Here is a 17235-nt window from a genome sequence, read left to right as displayed (position 1 = left end):
CGGTATTTTTTCAGAATTTCACATCTTATTTGTTCTTTAATATAATTACGTGGCTCAAATTGAGTATTAAATTTTTCTTGATCTTTCAAGCCAAAACTATTTCCACTGAAACTAGACAGAATGAATATAATTCAACTTGTATATTTATCTAGTGAAGGACACTTCCGTATCGGATCCTCCATTCCATTGTTTTCATATTCCTGTTGGATGTGGATTCTACAAAAGTTTTGTATATAGTGCACAGGCCATATATGGACGTTTCGAAGGTCTTATGACTAGTTAAAAGAAAAAATGACATTCACAATGTGCCTATACTTCCCAAAAGTCAATGTGTGATTTGTATATGCTAACAGTACGACAAAGCTACGATCAAGACAATACCACTAGGTAAGTAATTAGGGATACATAAAAAGTACAATGTTAAAGGCTTGGTGCGTCATTTGCATTTTCGCTAAAATACAAAATGTCTCACGGCTTAATCCACGCTGAATATTTAATTGACTATTTAACATTTTATAAGAAAACATTATTTAAAGATACATTATGTAAGATTTAGATAAGGAGCTGGCCATTCTTACTATAACAGTTCGAAAATAGATAATGCAATATGAATTTATTGAAAATTTCGTTCAAATTGCTCCATTGCGAGCGAAGATATTAGCTTTTGAAGGTTTGACAAGATGTGTGCATTAATGAACTGGTTGTTCGAAGCTTAGCCTCGCTTCACCATATTTAGATTACATCAAAATATGGCTCAACCGTTCTAATCTACTTTATATCGCCAATATCCAATGGCATTAAGAGTTCATTATGGTTTTGACATGTTAATAAAAGTCCATTTAATAGTTTATATAACTTTTCAAGCCTTAAGAAAGTCCTGCAATAAGCAGATTTAGCTCTTGCATAATGTAGGTTTAAAGAAACACCAGGGCAGTCAATATTTTCAAGTATTGCTAAAGGGTTAAAAGAAACTTTCAATTACTTAAATTGAAAATAAAATCATTTGGAATAAACTCTTTAGCACTTCGACTGCCCCAAACTAGAGCTCTCGAGAGTGCCCAAAACTGCTGTGGCACCCCAAAGACCTAGATTGGGTGTGGCTGCTAGAAAAAAAAGTACGGGTAAATATTGATCAGTTAAAGATGGGGGAATGGACAATAATTGAAATATATATAAAAAATTAATCTATTATTAAATGAATTGGAAATGTATGTTTTTGTCATGGTCCAAGTAAAATACGGAATCAATTTAATATAAAACAACATGATACAGCAAGACTACTTTATACTGTGTATTGTCTTAAAATCTATTTGGTTTTTAGTCTGGCCCCGACTTCCCAAGTATACTCAGACATAAGTTAAGAATTTACTCAACTTTTATTCACTATTTATGAGAAATATCTTTGATCTAGAAACACAAAACTTTGCACCTAGTTTCTTATTGATGTATTTGATACATTAAAACAACAAAAGTTTTATAAAGGGCTATATTTTAGTTAAAATAAGGTGAACAAGTTTGAGTAAATTCTCAAGTTTGAGTAAATTCCTTACTAAGTCTGAGAATGCTTTGTGAACTCGGGGCCTGGAATATTGTACGTTTAATATATCTTAATTTAATGTTTCCGTGACAACAGGGAGCTGCCATTGTTAAACATGGAAGGTACAAATGATTTTAAATCGACGAGTACTAGTAAAAATGGATCAACTTTTTTTTTGTGATCATTGTAAATTTTCTAAAATCTCAGTTTATACAACAAAAATTTCCTAAAAAGTTTTAAAACCTATAAAAAAATGAATCCAACCAATATCTGTTCCATCATCAAGTGTTTTTGGTATATTTGCTGTACTTTTGATAAGCTGTCAGTGTGTTCTTCATTAACATAGCCACCGTTAATGGTCCGACTCCGCCAGGTACTGGTGTTATATGAGCTGCCTTCTCTCGTACACCTGAAAAAAACCCAGGTAATATTAATTAATTGGTAATTATATCGGTTCAACTCTCTGTTATCTATTAGAGAGAGAAATGGAGTATAACGTCCACCTGACACAAATTAGGTAATTTCCGGACTAGTGTATTTGAATACACATTTCGTGGTCTTCAGCTGTGGGTAAAAATCTGAGGTCCTGGAAATAATCCAAGAGGTTGGACAGACGACCAAACATTAATCATTATACATCATTAATCAATTGGGTTGTTTATTTTTCAACAGTGATTGAGAAATTAAACACTTGTGAATTGGACACTCATTATCAAAATTGAATGGTCAGCTTTAAACTGGACACATGTACAAATTAGATGATTATTGGTGATTTTAAAAGATTTTTACGAATTTTTAAACAAAGATCTGATATTAAACAAATGTGAAAGAAATTAGTGCTAGATACACAAGATTAAATGATACCTGGATTACAGTGTATGGTGATATATTGTCATGTACTAGTTCTGATATTGTCTGATACTCTGAAAACTAATAAATACTGACAATATATCAGACAATATCATAACTAGTACATGATATTGGAAACCAGCGGTTGCCAGGCAAGATACGCCCAGATATTGCAAGAGATGGACAGAGAACAAGATAAAAAAAAATATGATTTTTTGTACAATCTGGGGCCGTGATCCTGGGAGTTACGGTCCGATATGCACGAATATACTAGTTATGATGGTTGTCTAATACTCTGAAAACTAATAAATTTTACAGATTAACTGATATTGGAAAAAAAACAAAAGGAACAATATAATAGCCAATATCAATTTTGGAGTGCTCAGTTGAAGTGGGCATAGGGTATAAACAGTCATTGTTTTTTTAAGGCAAAAGTCGCCCTCGAGCACCTGAATGTAGACCGAGGGGAGTTTTTTTCCCTCCCCTTAAAACTGAAATCGCTCTCCTTTACATAGTCATTGGGGGTTTATTATCATTTATGATAGCAGGAATGACCCCATTACATGCAGTTATTGATCTTAGAACCATTTCCCATGCACATAACTAATCACTCTCCTTAATATCAGATCACTCTCCTTAATTTCTAAATCACTCATCTTATCAAATCTGGGAGAGTTTTTTGAGGGGAGCGATTTTTGGCTCTCCTCTGAAATACAAACAACAATGACTGGTATATATACCCATGACCGTACCAGAATGACAGAAGTTTTGTAGTAGATTCATGTATACAGTGTGCAATCTAAACATGATTGATAAAACTACATAATTAAGTATTACATACCTTCAAAGTCAACATCTCCTACAAGTTTTGATTTACCAGTCTGTGGGTCTGTTATTCTGGTAATACCTACATCTATAACGGTCACGCCTTCTTTCACCATATCGGCAGTTACTAGATTTGGTATACCTGTGGCACTGACTATTATATCAGCCGTTTTTGTAAAAACTTTTAACTGTTCTGGCGGCGTGTAACGATGACATATTGTAACAGTTGCATCACCTAGTTTAACAAATTAAATACACAATAACAAATTAAACAAATTAAATACACAATAACAAATTAAACAATAAATTAAATACACAATAACAAATTAAACAATAAATTAAATACACAATAACAAATTAAATACACAATAACAAATTAAATACACAATGATAGATTAAATACACAATAACAAATTAAATACACAATAACAAATTAAATACACAATAACAAATAACATGTTAGTCTCAACATGAGCTAGGTAAAATGTCGACATGTGGGAGCCACGGTGGCTAAGTGAGTAAGACACTGGCTCGCTAGCCTGGAGGCCGCGTGTTCGATCCCTGCATTGGCCGAGAAAGTTCATCAGGATTTTCTGACGTGGTTTCCCCTTGTCAGTGGTGCAGGACAGCTGTCTAGTCGTTTGGATGGGGCAAAAAAACGAGGTCCCGTGTATACATTGGCATGCACGTAAAAGATCCCTTGCCAGTTGGAAATCGATATAAGAGTAGGCCATAGAGCCAGCGCCCGGGCATAATTTCCCTCATAGCACACTGTATGGCGCATGCCCCTCTTCATTGGCCCAGTTTAGGAGCAGAACAGTAAGACGTTTTATAAACCCCATATCAATTTAATTCATTTCATTTCATTTCAACACTTGTGCCTGGCCACTCCCCCCCCCCCCTCCCCAAGCCCACTTGAAAACTTGATGCCCATCCTTAGAGAGAGAGAGATAAATGGGGTTTAACGCCCACTGCCCATCCTTAGTAGTAAAATAATAAGCACAGAAGTAGAAATAAACAAACCTGCTTTATTTCCATGTTCACCATCAGCATGTAAATACATAGCTATTGGCATACCAACATTCTTAGATCTTCCAATAACTACAGCATTCTTACCAAATGTTTCAACACCTAAAAGTACAAACAATCACAAATTGGCATTAGCTTATTCTAGGCCAATATTCACAGAAACTTAAGATCAATAGTCATGGATGTTAAATCTGATAACTACATTTGAAGTCCTGATGCATGGATTAAGCCACAAAGAAATTTCATATTTTAGTGAAAAATATCAATGATACATCAGAACTTTGAGTTCTATATTTATACATGATCTTTGAACAGTAAACCCCATGGCCCATATCATACATATACATCTTATACATTAAACCTCCATATCATCAATATATCTTTACATTGTAAACCTCCATATCATCAATATATCTTTACATTGTAAACCTCCATATCATCAATATATCTTTACATTGTAAACCTCCATATCATCAATATATCTTTACATTGTAAACCTCCATATCATATATCATACAACTTTACATAGTAAACCTCCATATCATTAAGTTGAAAATGTCAGGTACTATTTTATAAGTTCCTGACATTATGTCAGGTACATTTAAAACTGTTATTTCCAGGCCTGAACATTTATCACTATGTGCTTACACTAACCTTGCCTTCGTAACATTTCCATGATACCAGCTGGAGTAGCAGGAACAAAAGACTCTTCATCGACACAAAATCGCCCAATATTCAAAATGTTAAAACCATCAACATCTTTTTCTGGATCAACAGCATCACAGATTCGACGTTCAGTTATATGGGGAGGAACAGGAAGTTGAACCAGTAACCCATCACAAAGAGGATCATTATTTAAAGTGTTTATTTCTTCTATTACTTCATGTTCTTTAACTGTATCCGGTAGTCTTATTGTATCGCTTATAATCCCTAGAAAGAAAAAAAAAAAGAATTGAAATGAAATGAGGGCTTTAATTAAAGATACATTATGGGAGATTAGATAAAGAGCTGGCAGTTCTCATTATAATAGGTAAAAACTAGATAACGTAAAGGGAATTTGCTGAAAATTTCAGCCTAGCCTCAATCATCATTACTAAAGTTGGTACGATAAAACACATAGTCTCAATTATTCATTTCATAATTAAATCGTGAATGAAAGATAAGCAGCAAATAGGATCCTAATCCAGTAAATATTGCAGGCTAGCTTTGACATGAAGAGTTGATTATGGTCTGGATAAATTAATTAATGTTTAATTGATAATTTAGATAACATTTCAGGCCTAAAGACAGACCTGCATCCCACTTTAAAAGTACCTGGTAATGGATTTGTCTTGCTTATAATCAAAAAAGCATTGGAGGTTTTTTTTAAAAGTGCATCGATCGCCCCAAGAACCAATCTGATTAAAATACAAATCTATATTTCATTCGTTTTTTTATACTTTCGGTGGTGTCTACTACATGAAGATCTGCCCGGTTGTAGTGGGAGGTCATGTTAGGGGTCATACAAGTGGCTTTTGGCCCTATGATGTCAGACATTTGATAAACCTACATGTATCAGCATTGATGTTTCTAGTGGGTGACCCACAGTTCCGTGCACGCCCAAAACTCGCTGTAACAGACTGTTTCATTGGCTAATTAATCCCTCACATCAATCAGAACACGGGTTATATAACAACTCTTCCAGATACTAGTGTTGTAAAGACAAGTAAAACGAAATATTTAACTATAAAAATTGAAACGAAATCGGATCTGTGTTTTAATCAGATTGACCCAGAAGAAGTAGATTACAAAGTGTAGGCTGATCCCAGATTCTTACCTGTATACTGTGCAGCTTTTATTTTATTTTTAACGTAAACAACACTAGCATCATTATCACCGACTAGTAAAACTGTAAGCCGTGGAGGTCGTTGACCTAATGATATTATTTTATCAACTTCTGCTTTTACTTCATCTTTAATCTGTTTGGCTATAGCTTTACCATCGATCAATTTAGCCACATTACATCTGAAACAAATATAGAAGAACTGGAGAGAGAGAGAGAAATGGGGTTTAATGTCCACTCGACACAAACTAGGTCATTTCAGGACTAACATATGGTTTAATTTCATTTCAATAATTCGCTTGCACGTAGGGGTCTTTAACAGTGGGAGGAAACCGGAGGACCCAGAGAAAACCCACGAGGTTGGACAGGCAACCCTACTCCTTGACACGTACAACCGGGGATTCGAAACCACGCCAGTTGACTCAATGAAAGGCCGTATGATACAGCGCGCACACATGCTAACCATTCGGCCATCCAACCCCCACCCTCCGATAAGACAAACCTGTGGGCAAGACAAACTATCCAGACAGTGCAGACAGTGCATGAAATAAACAAGAAATATCAATTCAAGTGAATGGATCCGGGCGGCCGAGCCAGTGGCAACCACCCACTGTATTACATACAGGCTTCACTCAAACTGAAAAAATAAAAATGATTTACAAGAAAGATGAAATCCGACCGGCTTTGATGGTGGTCGTCTTCTGAATGGTGATAGTGATCTGCCAGTTGGTGTCAAAAGATTTTTGCCGAAGTAATTTGGAAATCAAAGTAAACACTACAGCAGAAAATTTGCTTTTATTTTTTATTCATGTTAAGTCTGTATTATAGTTTTTAATTTGGCACGGCACTAGATTATAGGTTGGACTAGATGCCATGATGGCTGCACCTTAATAAACTATTAAACTCATGGTAAACTACAATATGAATAAAAGACTAATATGTAAAAATAATTAAAATATGTAAGAACATTTTTTTCTACTTATTCTGTAATGAACTATATAGTCTTTTTAAAATTGGTTTACATAGCTACCCTTTGGCCCCCTATTTGTTTTTTTTAAAAAATAAAATTAGGTCAAACCATGGTCCATAAAGTTATATAAATAAATTACTATATTTTTGCCCATGGCAATGTCAACTGTCAATTCTCTGAAAATACTTAAGCTTATACATTAAAGTCAAAAGACCCATGATCATTTAAGAATAATATGTACCATATAGTATTATTATTTTTACTAAATTAGTAATTAGCTAAAAACTCTGGTACCAATATATATTCAGAAAATCAATTGTTATTGAAAGGTCCTTGATGTGGGAAACCCTCCCAAAAAAACAAGTTATATAACTTAACCTAGTAATTCTTATTATCATAATGTTTATGGCGCGGCGCGCATATCATTAACCTATTTGAGTTATTTCTCATTATATAATCTAAGGTTAGAGGCCAAGGCTTTTTCATTATATAATATAGAGCTATAGGCCTAGGCAATTTCATCTTTTGTTTAAAAACAAGGAAGTGTATTATATGCTGCTAAAATAAGAAGATTTGGTCTACATAATTAATAATACAAATGGTGGTTATACCATTACCAATCAATTTAATTAATAAAACCGTGTAACTTATGTTTTTACATATTAATTATTATTAATACCATCACCATTAAAATCATTTAGAAGTATGTCACCTAATAATGTGTAGGCCTAACCTATTATTAAAATTTAAAGTAGCTAAGTCCGTAACTCAAATCATCCAAAATCTTCGACATTGAAAAGACAAATTTGTTTGCAATTTAAATCAGCATTGGTGTTGTGATCTTACCTGGAAAAGATGGGCTTCTGTCCTGATATCCAATTTAGGACAAAATAAACATTTTACCATTGGTACACGAATCGTGTACCATAATGCGTTTTAGCGCCATTTGTAACAAGGTGCTCAAAGAATGGGGCTAGACATATTCCAAAAGTCATGTCAAACGGTGATATCATGTTCTTAATTGGAGAGCATGCGCAATAAATAATATATATAGGTGTTGACTGAAATAACCAGACGCTAGAAACTGACTTGCGGTTGAGACTTCTGGCATATTTCGCCGAACATAACTGATGACAATTCACAGTAAAAAACGGACACGATTGAATGTTAAACAGTTTATTCATATTACATTATTATATGTGTTGCGACCCATTTGTGCCAATTTCTAGGTCCAAAATATTAGTGATTTAGCTCCTTTAAATAAAAATGTAGTTCACATCAATGAGAGACTAGGCCTATACTGCCTATAGGCTATAGTAGTTCAAGTTGAACAAAATTGAAAATATCATGATCATTGATACTTTCTTGTGTTTTTTTTCTTTCCCTATCTTGCCATACCAGGTCAAATTTTTTGAGCAATAAGCCCTTTAGAGTCCTAAAAAGACAGAGTACCTACCTTGGGGTATTGTGAAAACATCTGTGACTTAAACTGAAGCCTGCAGTTGCATCATCACCAACTTGAACTTTCTGATTCCCAAGAAGTTTCTTTGAAAAATTTCGATTAAAATGTGTTGTAAAGACACAAACTGACCGTTTTATCAACATATTAATCTTTCCAAGTTCAACGTATAACTTTGTCTGCACTCTGTTTTATAAAATTTAGCGGTTCTTCGCGGCCACGGTCTAAATATCTCCACTTTTTGTTTCACACACGTTGCATTTTCTTTCCATCTGCAGATCATTGCAGACGACATCTCGCAACTTGACGAATCTTCCGAGATTAATAAAATGCTAAATTACGTTAAAATAATATTGTACGTTGAGTTTTTTTGTCCTTTTATACATTTATGTATCCATTTATATAGAAATCAATTAGAAATAAATAGGTATTTTCAGAATTAATTAATGACTTGTTTTGTTTTGAAACAATTTTGTTTGAGGCTAAAAAATGGCGACTTCAGAAGTTTTGTCAGGGGGAGGGATGAGCTTGCAGGAAGAATTGGCCAATGCATCTAAAACTGAAGAGTGGCCTAGCCCTGTCATAGCTCCCAAAGAACCACCTAAAGATGAGAAACCAAAACCAGTCATAATAAACCCTAGATATCAAAGTAGGTCACTAATATTTGTTGGTTATTGCAGTGATTTTTCACTGTTGATGACCAGCAGAAATTTAGCAGACGAATTATTTTCGTAATACATAATGTTATCTCTGGCATTGCTCTTTCTTTTACTAATCTATTCTAAGCCGGAAGGTAAGATGCATTTACTCTATCTAAGTTGTATGTTTGCTGAATGGATGAATAAAAGACACCAGGGGGATAGGTATCTAAATGACATTAAAAACTCCCAAAATATGAATAAAACAACAACTAAAAACAAACAACACAAAAAAGTTCTAGTACAGGATATGTACAACATGTCACATGAATAGGATCTAGCATACTTTTGTGGATATTGTATTTAACAACATATGATAAAAACACATCAAATCTGCAGACATTATATGATTATTTCACAGTTCCCAGTGTGGCACACGGTACGGGATACCAATGATACAAGATAAAAACTCACTTCACTTCATGTTCCTACAGTAAAAACTAAAACTGTTAAACAAGCCTTTGTTTACGCGTCTGCTAAAGTATGGAATGAGTTACATGGTCATGTAATAAACACCCCTAATGTTCCTTTTTTTAAAAAGAATCTTAAAACGGAACTTTTTAAACTGTGAACATGTTGACCTTTTAATTTTTTAATGTTTTAAACTTATTGTTTTACGTTATTTAATTGTAAAGAGAGTCCAGGAGGAGCTTATTAGCTGGAACACTCAGTGCTATTCAATTTGATGATTATTATTGTTATTACGTCTGCAGGCTTTGTATGCTTGTCGCTCCAGTAACTAGAACCTGCTAATCTTCGATCATCATCCAACACCAACCATATCACACATGATCCACAATAGATATACAGATAAACTTCTTATATATTGATCCATATCAATATCAAATTTTTCTATTCTGATGAATCTCTGACTGCTTTGCATAACGTTTCGAAGATTCAAAAAAATTATGACATCAGAATCCGAGTGGAATCTGCCAAATATAAAAAATTACCCAAATCGTGCTTTAAATAAAAGACCAATGCATCGATCTTCAATATTGGAGACCTGTCATGAAAAAATGTAAGCTTACATATTCAGATTCTAAAATAACTGTAATAAACTGAATGTCAACACATGACTTCGCACTATGTGCAAGACAACATTTTGTTATTAACTCTGACCTCGACAAATTCCTTTCTCAGTTTTTGTCTATATCGACCCTGAAAACTATATTCATGAAACAGCTGGATGTAATTATTTGTTTCTGTAAAATATTCCAGTAAAATACATATAAACATTACTATTTATTTAACATTACTTTAATTCAATGTTTTAAATGGCTATGCTCAATCCACAATGATAAGTGATCATTTTCTTCTTGAAAAACGTGTCGATACTCCACAATGCTATGGACTAATGTTAAACAGAGGAAAATGATATAGATGTGTGAAATCAGCCGTTATTGACTGTAATGACGTACAAATTTATAATTGTCTAATAAACTTCCATTTGTTGTTGATTATTACATTACAATCATTTTGAAAAGGATTAATTAAGTATACATCAGGGAGTTGATATATGAGTAAGAAGTTCAGTTACTGAAAATTAAATAAAATTACTCTCTACAAGTCAGTCATATAAATCACCTTTCAGCCATAGCAAGATAGTTAAATATTCCACATCCTTCCACCAGGATATGACTAAACTTATTCTTGAGTGAAAGAAGAAAAAATGTCAGGGAAATCTATTTAACTTTTTAACGTCTGGTTGGATGTAAAAACCTATTAAGTAAAGATTTCCATGATTTGATTTCAGTTATGCAGTTTTAAATTGTTTTAAGATGCCATGTGTTTTTTTATTTTATTAATAAAAATAAGCCTATGCATTTTGGAGTGGATACACATACATCAGCGATTTGCAAAAGATACATGGTTAGTGCTAAATGATAAGGCCAGCTCAATTTTTTGTCATATGTCATGTGATGTAAACAGGGCTAGCGCTAATTAATCCAAACCCTAATCCTAACACTGGACCTAGCCCCAGTGCTTACCCTAACCCTAACCTACAATCTTGCTAACAATCACGTGCCCTAACCTTATTTACATCTCAACGACGTTGACAAAAATTGGGCTGGCCATAACAAATAGATCTAGCTAAAGATACACATAAATCCGCATAAGCATTCTGCACTCTTTCACTCAAATAATAAATCTACTGGGTAATTCTATCCAACCACACTGGGTATTCTTATTTATGTTTTTGAATGGATAAAGGGGGCATTGATCTGATTAGATCTGGAAAGTAAACAGAATTATAGAGATTAATTACTGTACATACATGTATGTAGGCCTGTTCTACATTGATCAGATTTGGGCAGGAAGTGCCTATTATAGTGAGCTTTGGATTTAAGTAGTACCATACATTGAAGGGAGAATGTTTTTTTTTGTAACCATTTATGTCTCAGGGGCTGGCATTAATCGTGATATATCTGAAAAGGTATATGCATTACAATGTTAAAAAAAAGCTCCTCATGTTCTTAAAAAGCGAAAATGTAATTCATTAATTCATTATTCTCATACATTAGCTATGTCCAAATATTAAATAAAAATCTACTGATAGGATAATTTTAGTGTGGTTACTGGAGAGATACCCTAACCCCTCCCCTACAATCAAATGTCAGAAATATAAACAAAATGCACGCAATCAAGCATTTTTAAAGTACCAGTATTATATTTTTATTTGTTTGTTCCTTTTTGCTGTCATGACTTATTTATGAAAGAAATTTAGACCCTTTTGTTTTGTTTTCTTTCAGAGTATTTCAATCTAACAAAATATTATCAAGGTTAGGGCACAAAATAAAGCAATAAACATGATTTTACAACTTTGTTAAAGATTAAGTTAGTTCCTTTAAATTATTTATGATAAAAAAAATAAGTGATTATCCTTATATATTATGTGTCAAAGAAAGTTAGAATTTAATAAAAACTCATTTTATTTGATATGATATATAAGATTTAATTTTGACACCCAGGCATGACTTTTCTGTTATTTTCTCGATTAACTTAATTGGAGTTATCTCCCTTTGCCTATGTAATACCCAACTAAACAAAAAAAATCACAATCACACATCCTGATAGCAAAAAAAATAAAATATAATTATATATTTACTTGAATTACATTTTTCATTTTAATTTATAAACAAATTCACATATGTTGTCAACCATTTTAACTAAGGAGATACAACAGTAATAATTAATTAATGTGACCTACATATGGTATAATCATAGTGTGTGTGTGTGTGTGTTAGAGATCCAAGAATCAATAATAACCAGTGGAATCCATTGCATGCAGGCATTTCAGAATTTACTGGAATTTTCCTATAATTATTAGTGATTCTTAGTTATTTCTGAAATAACTGGTTGATAATTTAAATACTGAGGTAGCCAGTTATGCTGGTTGGGAGAAAAAATAGTTAAATTTGAGATGTGAAATCCGCGAAGCTGGCATTCATTTGCCTGGACGTCTGTCTGTCAGACAGGTACATAAGCTTATATAGAAGCCATATTGGCGTGTGGTCGTAATTCCACATGGCGGAGGAGACGATATATTTGTGTAATTTCCGTGTGTCCGTGGATGGAGATTGGCTGTGTTTAAAGGAATTAAGTGATGTTCAGTTAACATTACAGCCAGAGGTTATAGAAGATGGTAAGTGATGATGACATCATTAAATGTCACATTATTTAGTCCTATAAACATTATAACTATTAACATGTTATTATTGATATTCATGTATCACAGTGTGCACTATTGATCTTTTTATCATTTCATTGACCTTTGTACTGTATTTATTTCTGTCATTAGTTTAAGCTTATTATTATTCTATCATATTTGTAGGCTTATAATATGACATATTGGTGTAATAATATGTGATATTTATGGCTTAAATGGGGAGGGGATGACGATGTTCAAACCTGAAAATAAGGTACCTGTCACAAACTTCAGTCTCTGTCAGGCACAATCCCTTTGGTGGCTGTCATTTTTTCTGGCACATGGGGGTTTGGGTGACCGAATGGTTAACACGTGCACGCTGTATCATAAGGTCTGTTATTGAGTCAACTGGCGGGGTTTCGATTCCCCAGTTGTACATGCCAAGGAGTAGGGTTGCCTGTCCAACCTGGTAGATTTTCTCTGGGTCCTTCAGTTGCCTCGCACTGCTAAATACCCCTACACACAAGCGATTTATTGAAATAAAATTGAACCATGTGTTAGTTCCGAAATGACCTAGTTTGTGTCGAGTGGACCTTAAACCCCATATCTCTCTCTCTCTCTCTCTCTCTGATATTTATGTCTTAAATATTCTCATATTCCTGGAAAACCCCTTTATTTGTTTCTTTTATCTACACAAATCGTTTACCTAATGTTTTTTTTTGTTTTTCTTTTCAAGTATCGATTTTATTATCCGCCATTTACAAATTTGATTATTAAAATTAAAACTGTAATACGCTTTCCCTTCAATCCCCTAAAACAACTCATGCATACCCCCCCCCCACCCCAACTTTGCGAGTTTGGTCATTAACAAGGGTTAAGCCTAATTAATATCGACGGAAAATATGCCAATGGCAGTAGGCCTACATAATAAATAGCTTAATCTTTACTTTTTTTACCTAATGTTAACAAAGCCCCAACCCCTTTCTAAACTCTTCTATATATTGGGTATCGGAAGAAAGGAAGATTGTGTATTTCACATGGTTGCCCTCCATCACTGAAAATTTAAACTGGAAAGTATTTTGTTTTTTTGTGTTTTTAAACTGCAGTCTTTTAGACTTGGCTTCATTTCAAAACCATGTAATATGTAAATGTATTCCTGGAATCTTAAGATCTTAGAGATTGTTGTAATTCAGCCAGATTGTGTGTAATGTATACAATCAGATAACACAAAAAGCCATCTTATTAGAATTGTTTGGGTTTTGTTTTTATTCCTTTATACTGAATATCAGATTTATTCCTTTGGCTGTAATCAATTTTTGGCTTCCACATTAATAGGCTGAGATTGACATTAGTTTCTTTCAGTGTAAACAATGTTGTCATTCAAATGTAAGGGTGATGTGTGATGTACATGTAGGTTAAAGGCCAAGTCACACTAGTGGATTTAATCAGAGAATTTATATCCATAAGTTAGATCCTCTCATGAGAATTGGAAAATTTATCCGAGAGGTTATAGATTGTCTGGCCATTGGATAAATCCTTAGGTTTAGGACAAGTCCTATTCATGTTGGGTTTGTCCTATTTATTGACCAATCAAATGCAAGTGCGCACTTCCTCAAGATGTCTGGCTCTAAACACAATCGAGCCGAAACAAAAAAAATTATTTTTTTATTTCAACCGCCAAAGCATGCTTTGGTCGATTTAATCTCAAGATTACAATAAACATGAGAAAAGACTTATTTACAATACTGCTGTGTCACATGACCAAAAGTGTGTCACTACTTACTGTGTGACCACAAAAACCGAGAGGATTTAAATGATAAATCCACTAGTGTGACCCAGCAAAGGGGATATATAGGGTGAGAACATTAGCTCTGAAAGTAGTGGTCGCATCGAATGCAGAATTTATTATTGGAGTATTCTAAATAATTATTTTAATTCTATTTGAATATTCTAAATCATTATTTTAATTCTATTTGAATATTCTAAATCATTATTTTAATTCTATTTGAATATTCTAAATCATTATTTTAATTCTATTTGAATATTCTAAATCATTATTTTAATTCTATTTGAATATTCTAAATCATTATTTTAATTCTATTTGAATATTCTAAATCATTGTTTTAATTCTATTTGAATATTCTAAATCATTATTTTAATTCTATTTGAATATTCTAAATCATTATTCTAATCGAATATTCGACCGGTTTGTTTATTTTTCAATATAAGTTGATTCATTGAATGAATGTCTTTAAAATTTCATAGCAGAATATTTGTGTGAGCACTCCCTGGAAGAAAACTCAGTCATCCCCTTCAGTAGTCGGTAGGCCCCTTCAGTAGTTGGTAGGCCCCTTCAGTAGTCCGTAGGGCTTATAAAAAAAGAAACCAATTAAATTTGAAATTAAAATAATCTTGGAAAGGATATTAATTTCAATTCTGATCTGATCAGTTGATTTATTACTAGAAGACATGAATCCTTTTCATATTTCCCAAACAACTCAGTTAATTCATGATCCTTATTTGTCTTCTTTGACGTTGATTAATATGTATTAATATTCATGATTGATATTTTATAGATCTATTGTATTTTATTTCAGAACGTGACCCGAAAACAATAGAGCGATGTAATTTATTAAATGTCTGTAAACTGATTATAAAAGAATTAATAGATTCGTCTCTAGCTCATGGTCGGATGTTAGATGATGATCACGTGCCATTACAGCAGTTTTTTGTTGTCTTGGAACATGTGTTACGAAACGGTCTTAAACGTAAGTTTATGTTCACATGATATGCTTATCTTTGAAGTAGGAACTGCAATCTGATTAAAATACAGATCCATATGTAGTTTCATTTTGTTTTTTTTCTACTGTCGATGGACTACATGAAGATCTGACCGGTTGTAGAAGGTCGCGTCAGAGGTCATACAAGTGGCTTTTGAACCTATTTGATTAACATTTTGTTAACCAATCAGCTTTGATGTTTCGAGTGGGTTACCCACAGTTCCGTGCACCTCACGCCAAGAACCCTCTGTGACAGATCATTTCATTGGCTAACCACTCACATCATCCAGAACATGGGTCATATAACAACTCTGCCAGATCGAAAGTTTGAACTATAAAAGGGAAACAAAATAGGATCTGTGTTTGAATCAGATTGCAGGAACTGGTTCCACATACTTGCTTATCTTTGTGTTCTTCTTGGAGCATGCTCTTAAAAATAAAACAACCTAACCCATTTTATGCTGTAATAGTAAGTGCAGGAGGACCACACTACATACCAAAACAAAACCTACAAGATGAACCCTCGGACAAGACAGAATACATAGACATTGCAAAAAATAAACAAGTATCAAATCAAGTGAATGGAACTGGGGGCCAGCTGTAAACGTGTCCACTGCGCTGTACAGTCCCCCGGCCTAGAAATTGTACCTTGCCATTTACTGAGTGAAAGGGCCAGAAGACCATAATGTAGGTGTCCAACAAATGAATATCCGCAGGTCTTGTTGCTTTGATATAAAGACACAGAGTCTTGATAATAATAATCAAATGGTTGACTAATTAACAAAGTTTTGGCTTGTAAGAAAAAGATAAAAGTATAGTTACATAACTTTATTTGTGTAAGGGAACCTAAAGATGTCAGTGTAATATTGATAAAAACCAATGTAACCTTTGAATGGACAACAATTAACATGTACATGTAATTGAATCAAAATATTTTTGAACATGTGTAGTCTTAAATGTTATGTAGCTTTAACAGTGAAATTGATTATTATTCTATTTTCTAGCCAAGAAGGGAATATTACGTGATAAACATGAGTTTTGGGCTGTGTTGGAAAAAATAGAAAAATATGCACCTGAAGCAGGGGAGATAACTACCAGTGTTCGGGACATGTCTGATATAAAGTAAGTAAAAATGATTATAATTGTCAGTTATCACCTTCACAATACATATATTATGCTTGCAATTGGTCAAAAAATCAAGGTACACCTGTGTACCTATTGGCACACCTTTGTACCTATTGACACGTAGATAAAAGAAATTATTATAGTTGGAATTGATGAAGAGTAAATGTAAACATGGCTGTCCAACAGAAAAAAAAGAACCATGATATTCTGGGATTGGTTCAGTGTAATTAGTTGTGACAGTGTGAGATGGAAATTTCTGTGGTCCTCACCGGTATATAAACAATATCCATTCAGATTTCATTTATTCTTTTTTTTTTTTTTTTAAAACCATTCTGTGTTATTAGTTTTTATATTTTAGAAAAAAAATAACATTATTCTGTGGGAAAGGCTAAGGTCCAATGTATTCTGACTTTGTATTTTTTAAAAAGAAAAATTATGGTTTTCTGTGTATTTAGCTTTGGGAGTCACAGTGGCTAAGTGTGTAAGATGCTG

At 33.4% G+C, this 17235-nt stretch overlaps 2 protein-coding genes across 3 annotated transcripts in view; one reads left to right on the top strand and one right to left on the bottom strand.

The window, feature by feature from the left end:
* Window positions 1–777: 777 nt before the first annotated feature.
* On the bottom strand, window positions 778–8761 carry LOC126812124 (bifunctional methylenetetrahydrofolate dehydrogenase/cyclohydrolase, mitochondrial). Its single transcript, XM_050538380.2, has 6 exons — window positions 8489–8761; window positions 6057–6244; window positions 4895–5170; window positions 4235–4342; window positions 3228–3446; window positions 778–1946 (listed from the first exon to the last, which is right to left on the bottom strand). The coding sequence occupies exons 1-6, from the start codon at window positions 8635–8637 to the stop codon at window positions 1819–1821; spliced, it is 1068 nt and encodes a 355-aa protein (XP_050394337.1). The 5' UTR covers window positions 8638–8761; the 3' UTR covers window positions 778–1818.
* Window positions 8762–8981: 220 nt separating this feature from the next.
* Window positions 8982–17235, top strand: part of LOC126812095 (RUN and FYVE domain-containing protein 2) — an 86047-nt gene continuing 77793 nt past the window's right edge. The window contains exons 1-3 of one of the 2 annotated variants that reach the window (XM_050538328.2): window positions 8982–9140; window positions 15436–15606; window positions 16623–16740. In XM_050538328.2, coding sequence (XP_050394285.2) covers window positions 9014–9140; window positions 15436–15606; window positions 16623–16740 — 416 coding nt within the window. In that variant the 5' untranslated portion in view covers window positions 8982–9013. Of the gene's footprint in view, window positions 9141–12343; window positions 12836–15435; window positions 15607–16622; window positions 16741–17235 lie in introns of those variants that run through there. The other variant, XM_050538329.2, reaches the window with a different exon arrangement.

The sequence above is a fragment of the Patella vulgata genome, chromosome 2 (genome assembly GCF_932274485.2).
Source record: "Patella vulgata chromosome 2, xgPatVulg1.2, whole genome shotgun sequence".
Taxonomy (NCBI): domain Eukaryota; kingdom Metazoa; phylum Mollusca; class Gastropoda; family Patellidae; genus Patella; species Patella vulgata.
Note: the sequence above shows the minus strand (reverse complement) of the source record. Positions and strands in the feature narration are given on the sequence as shown.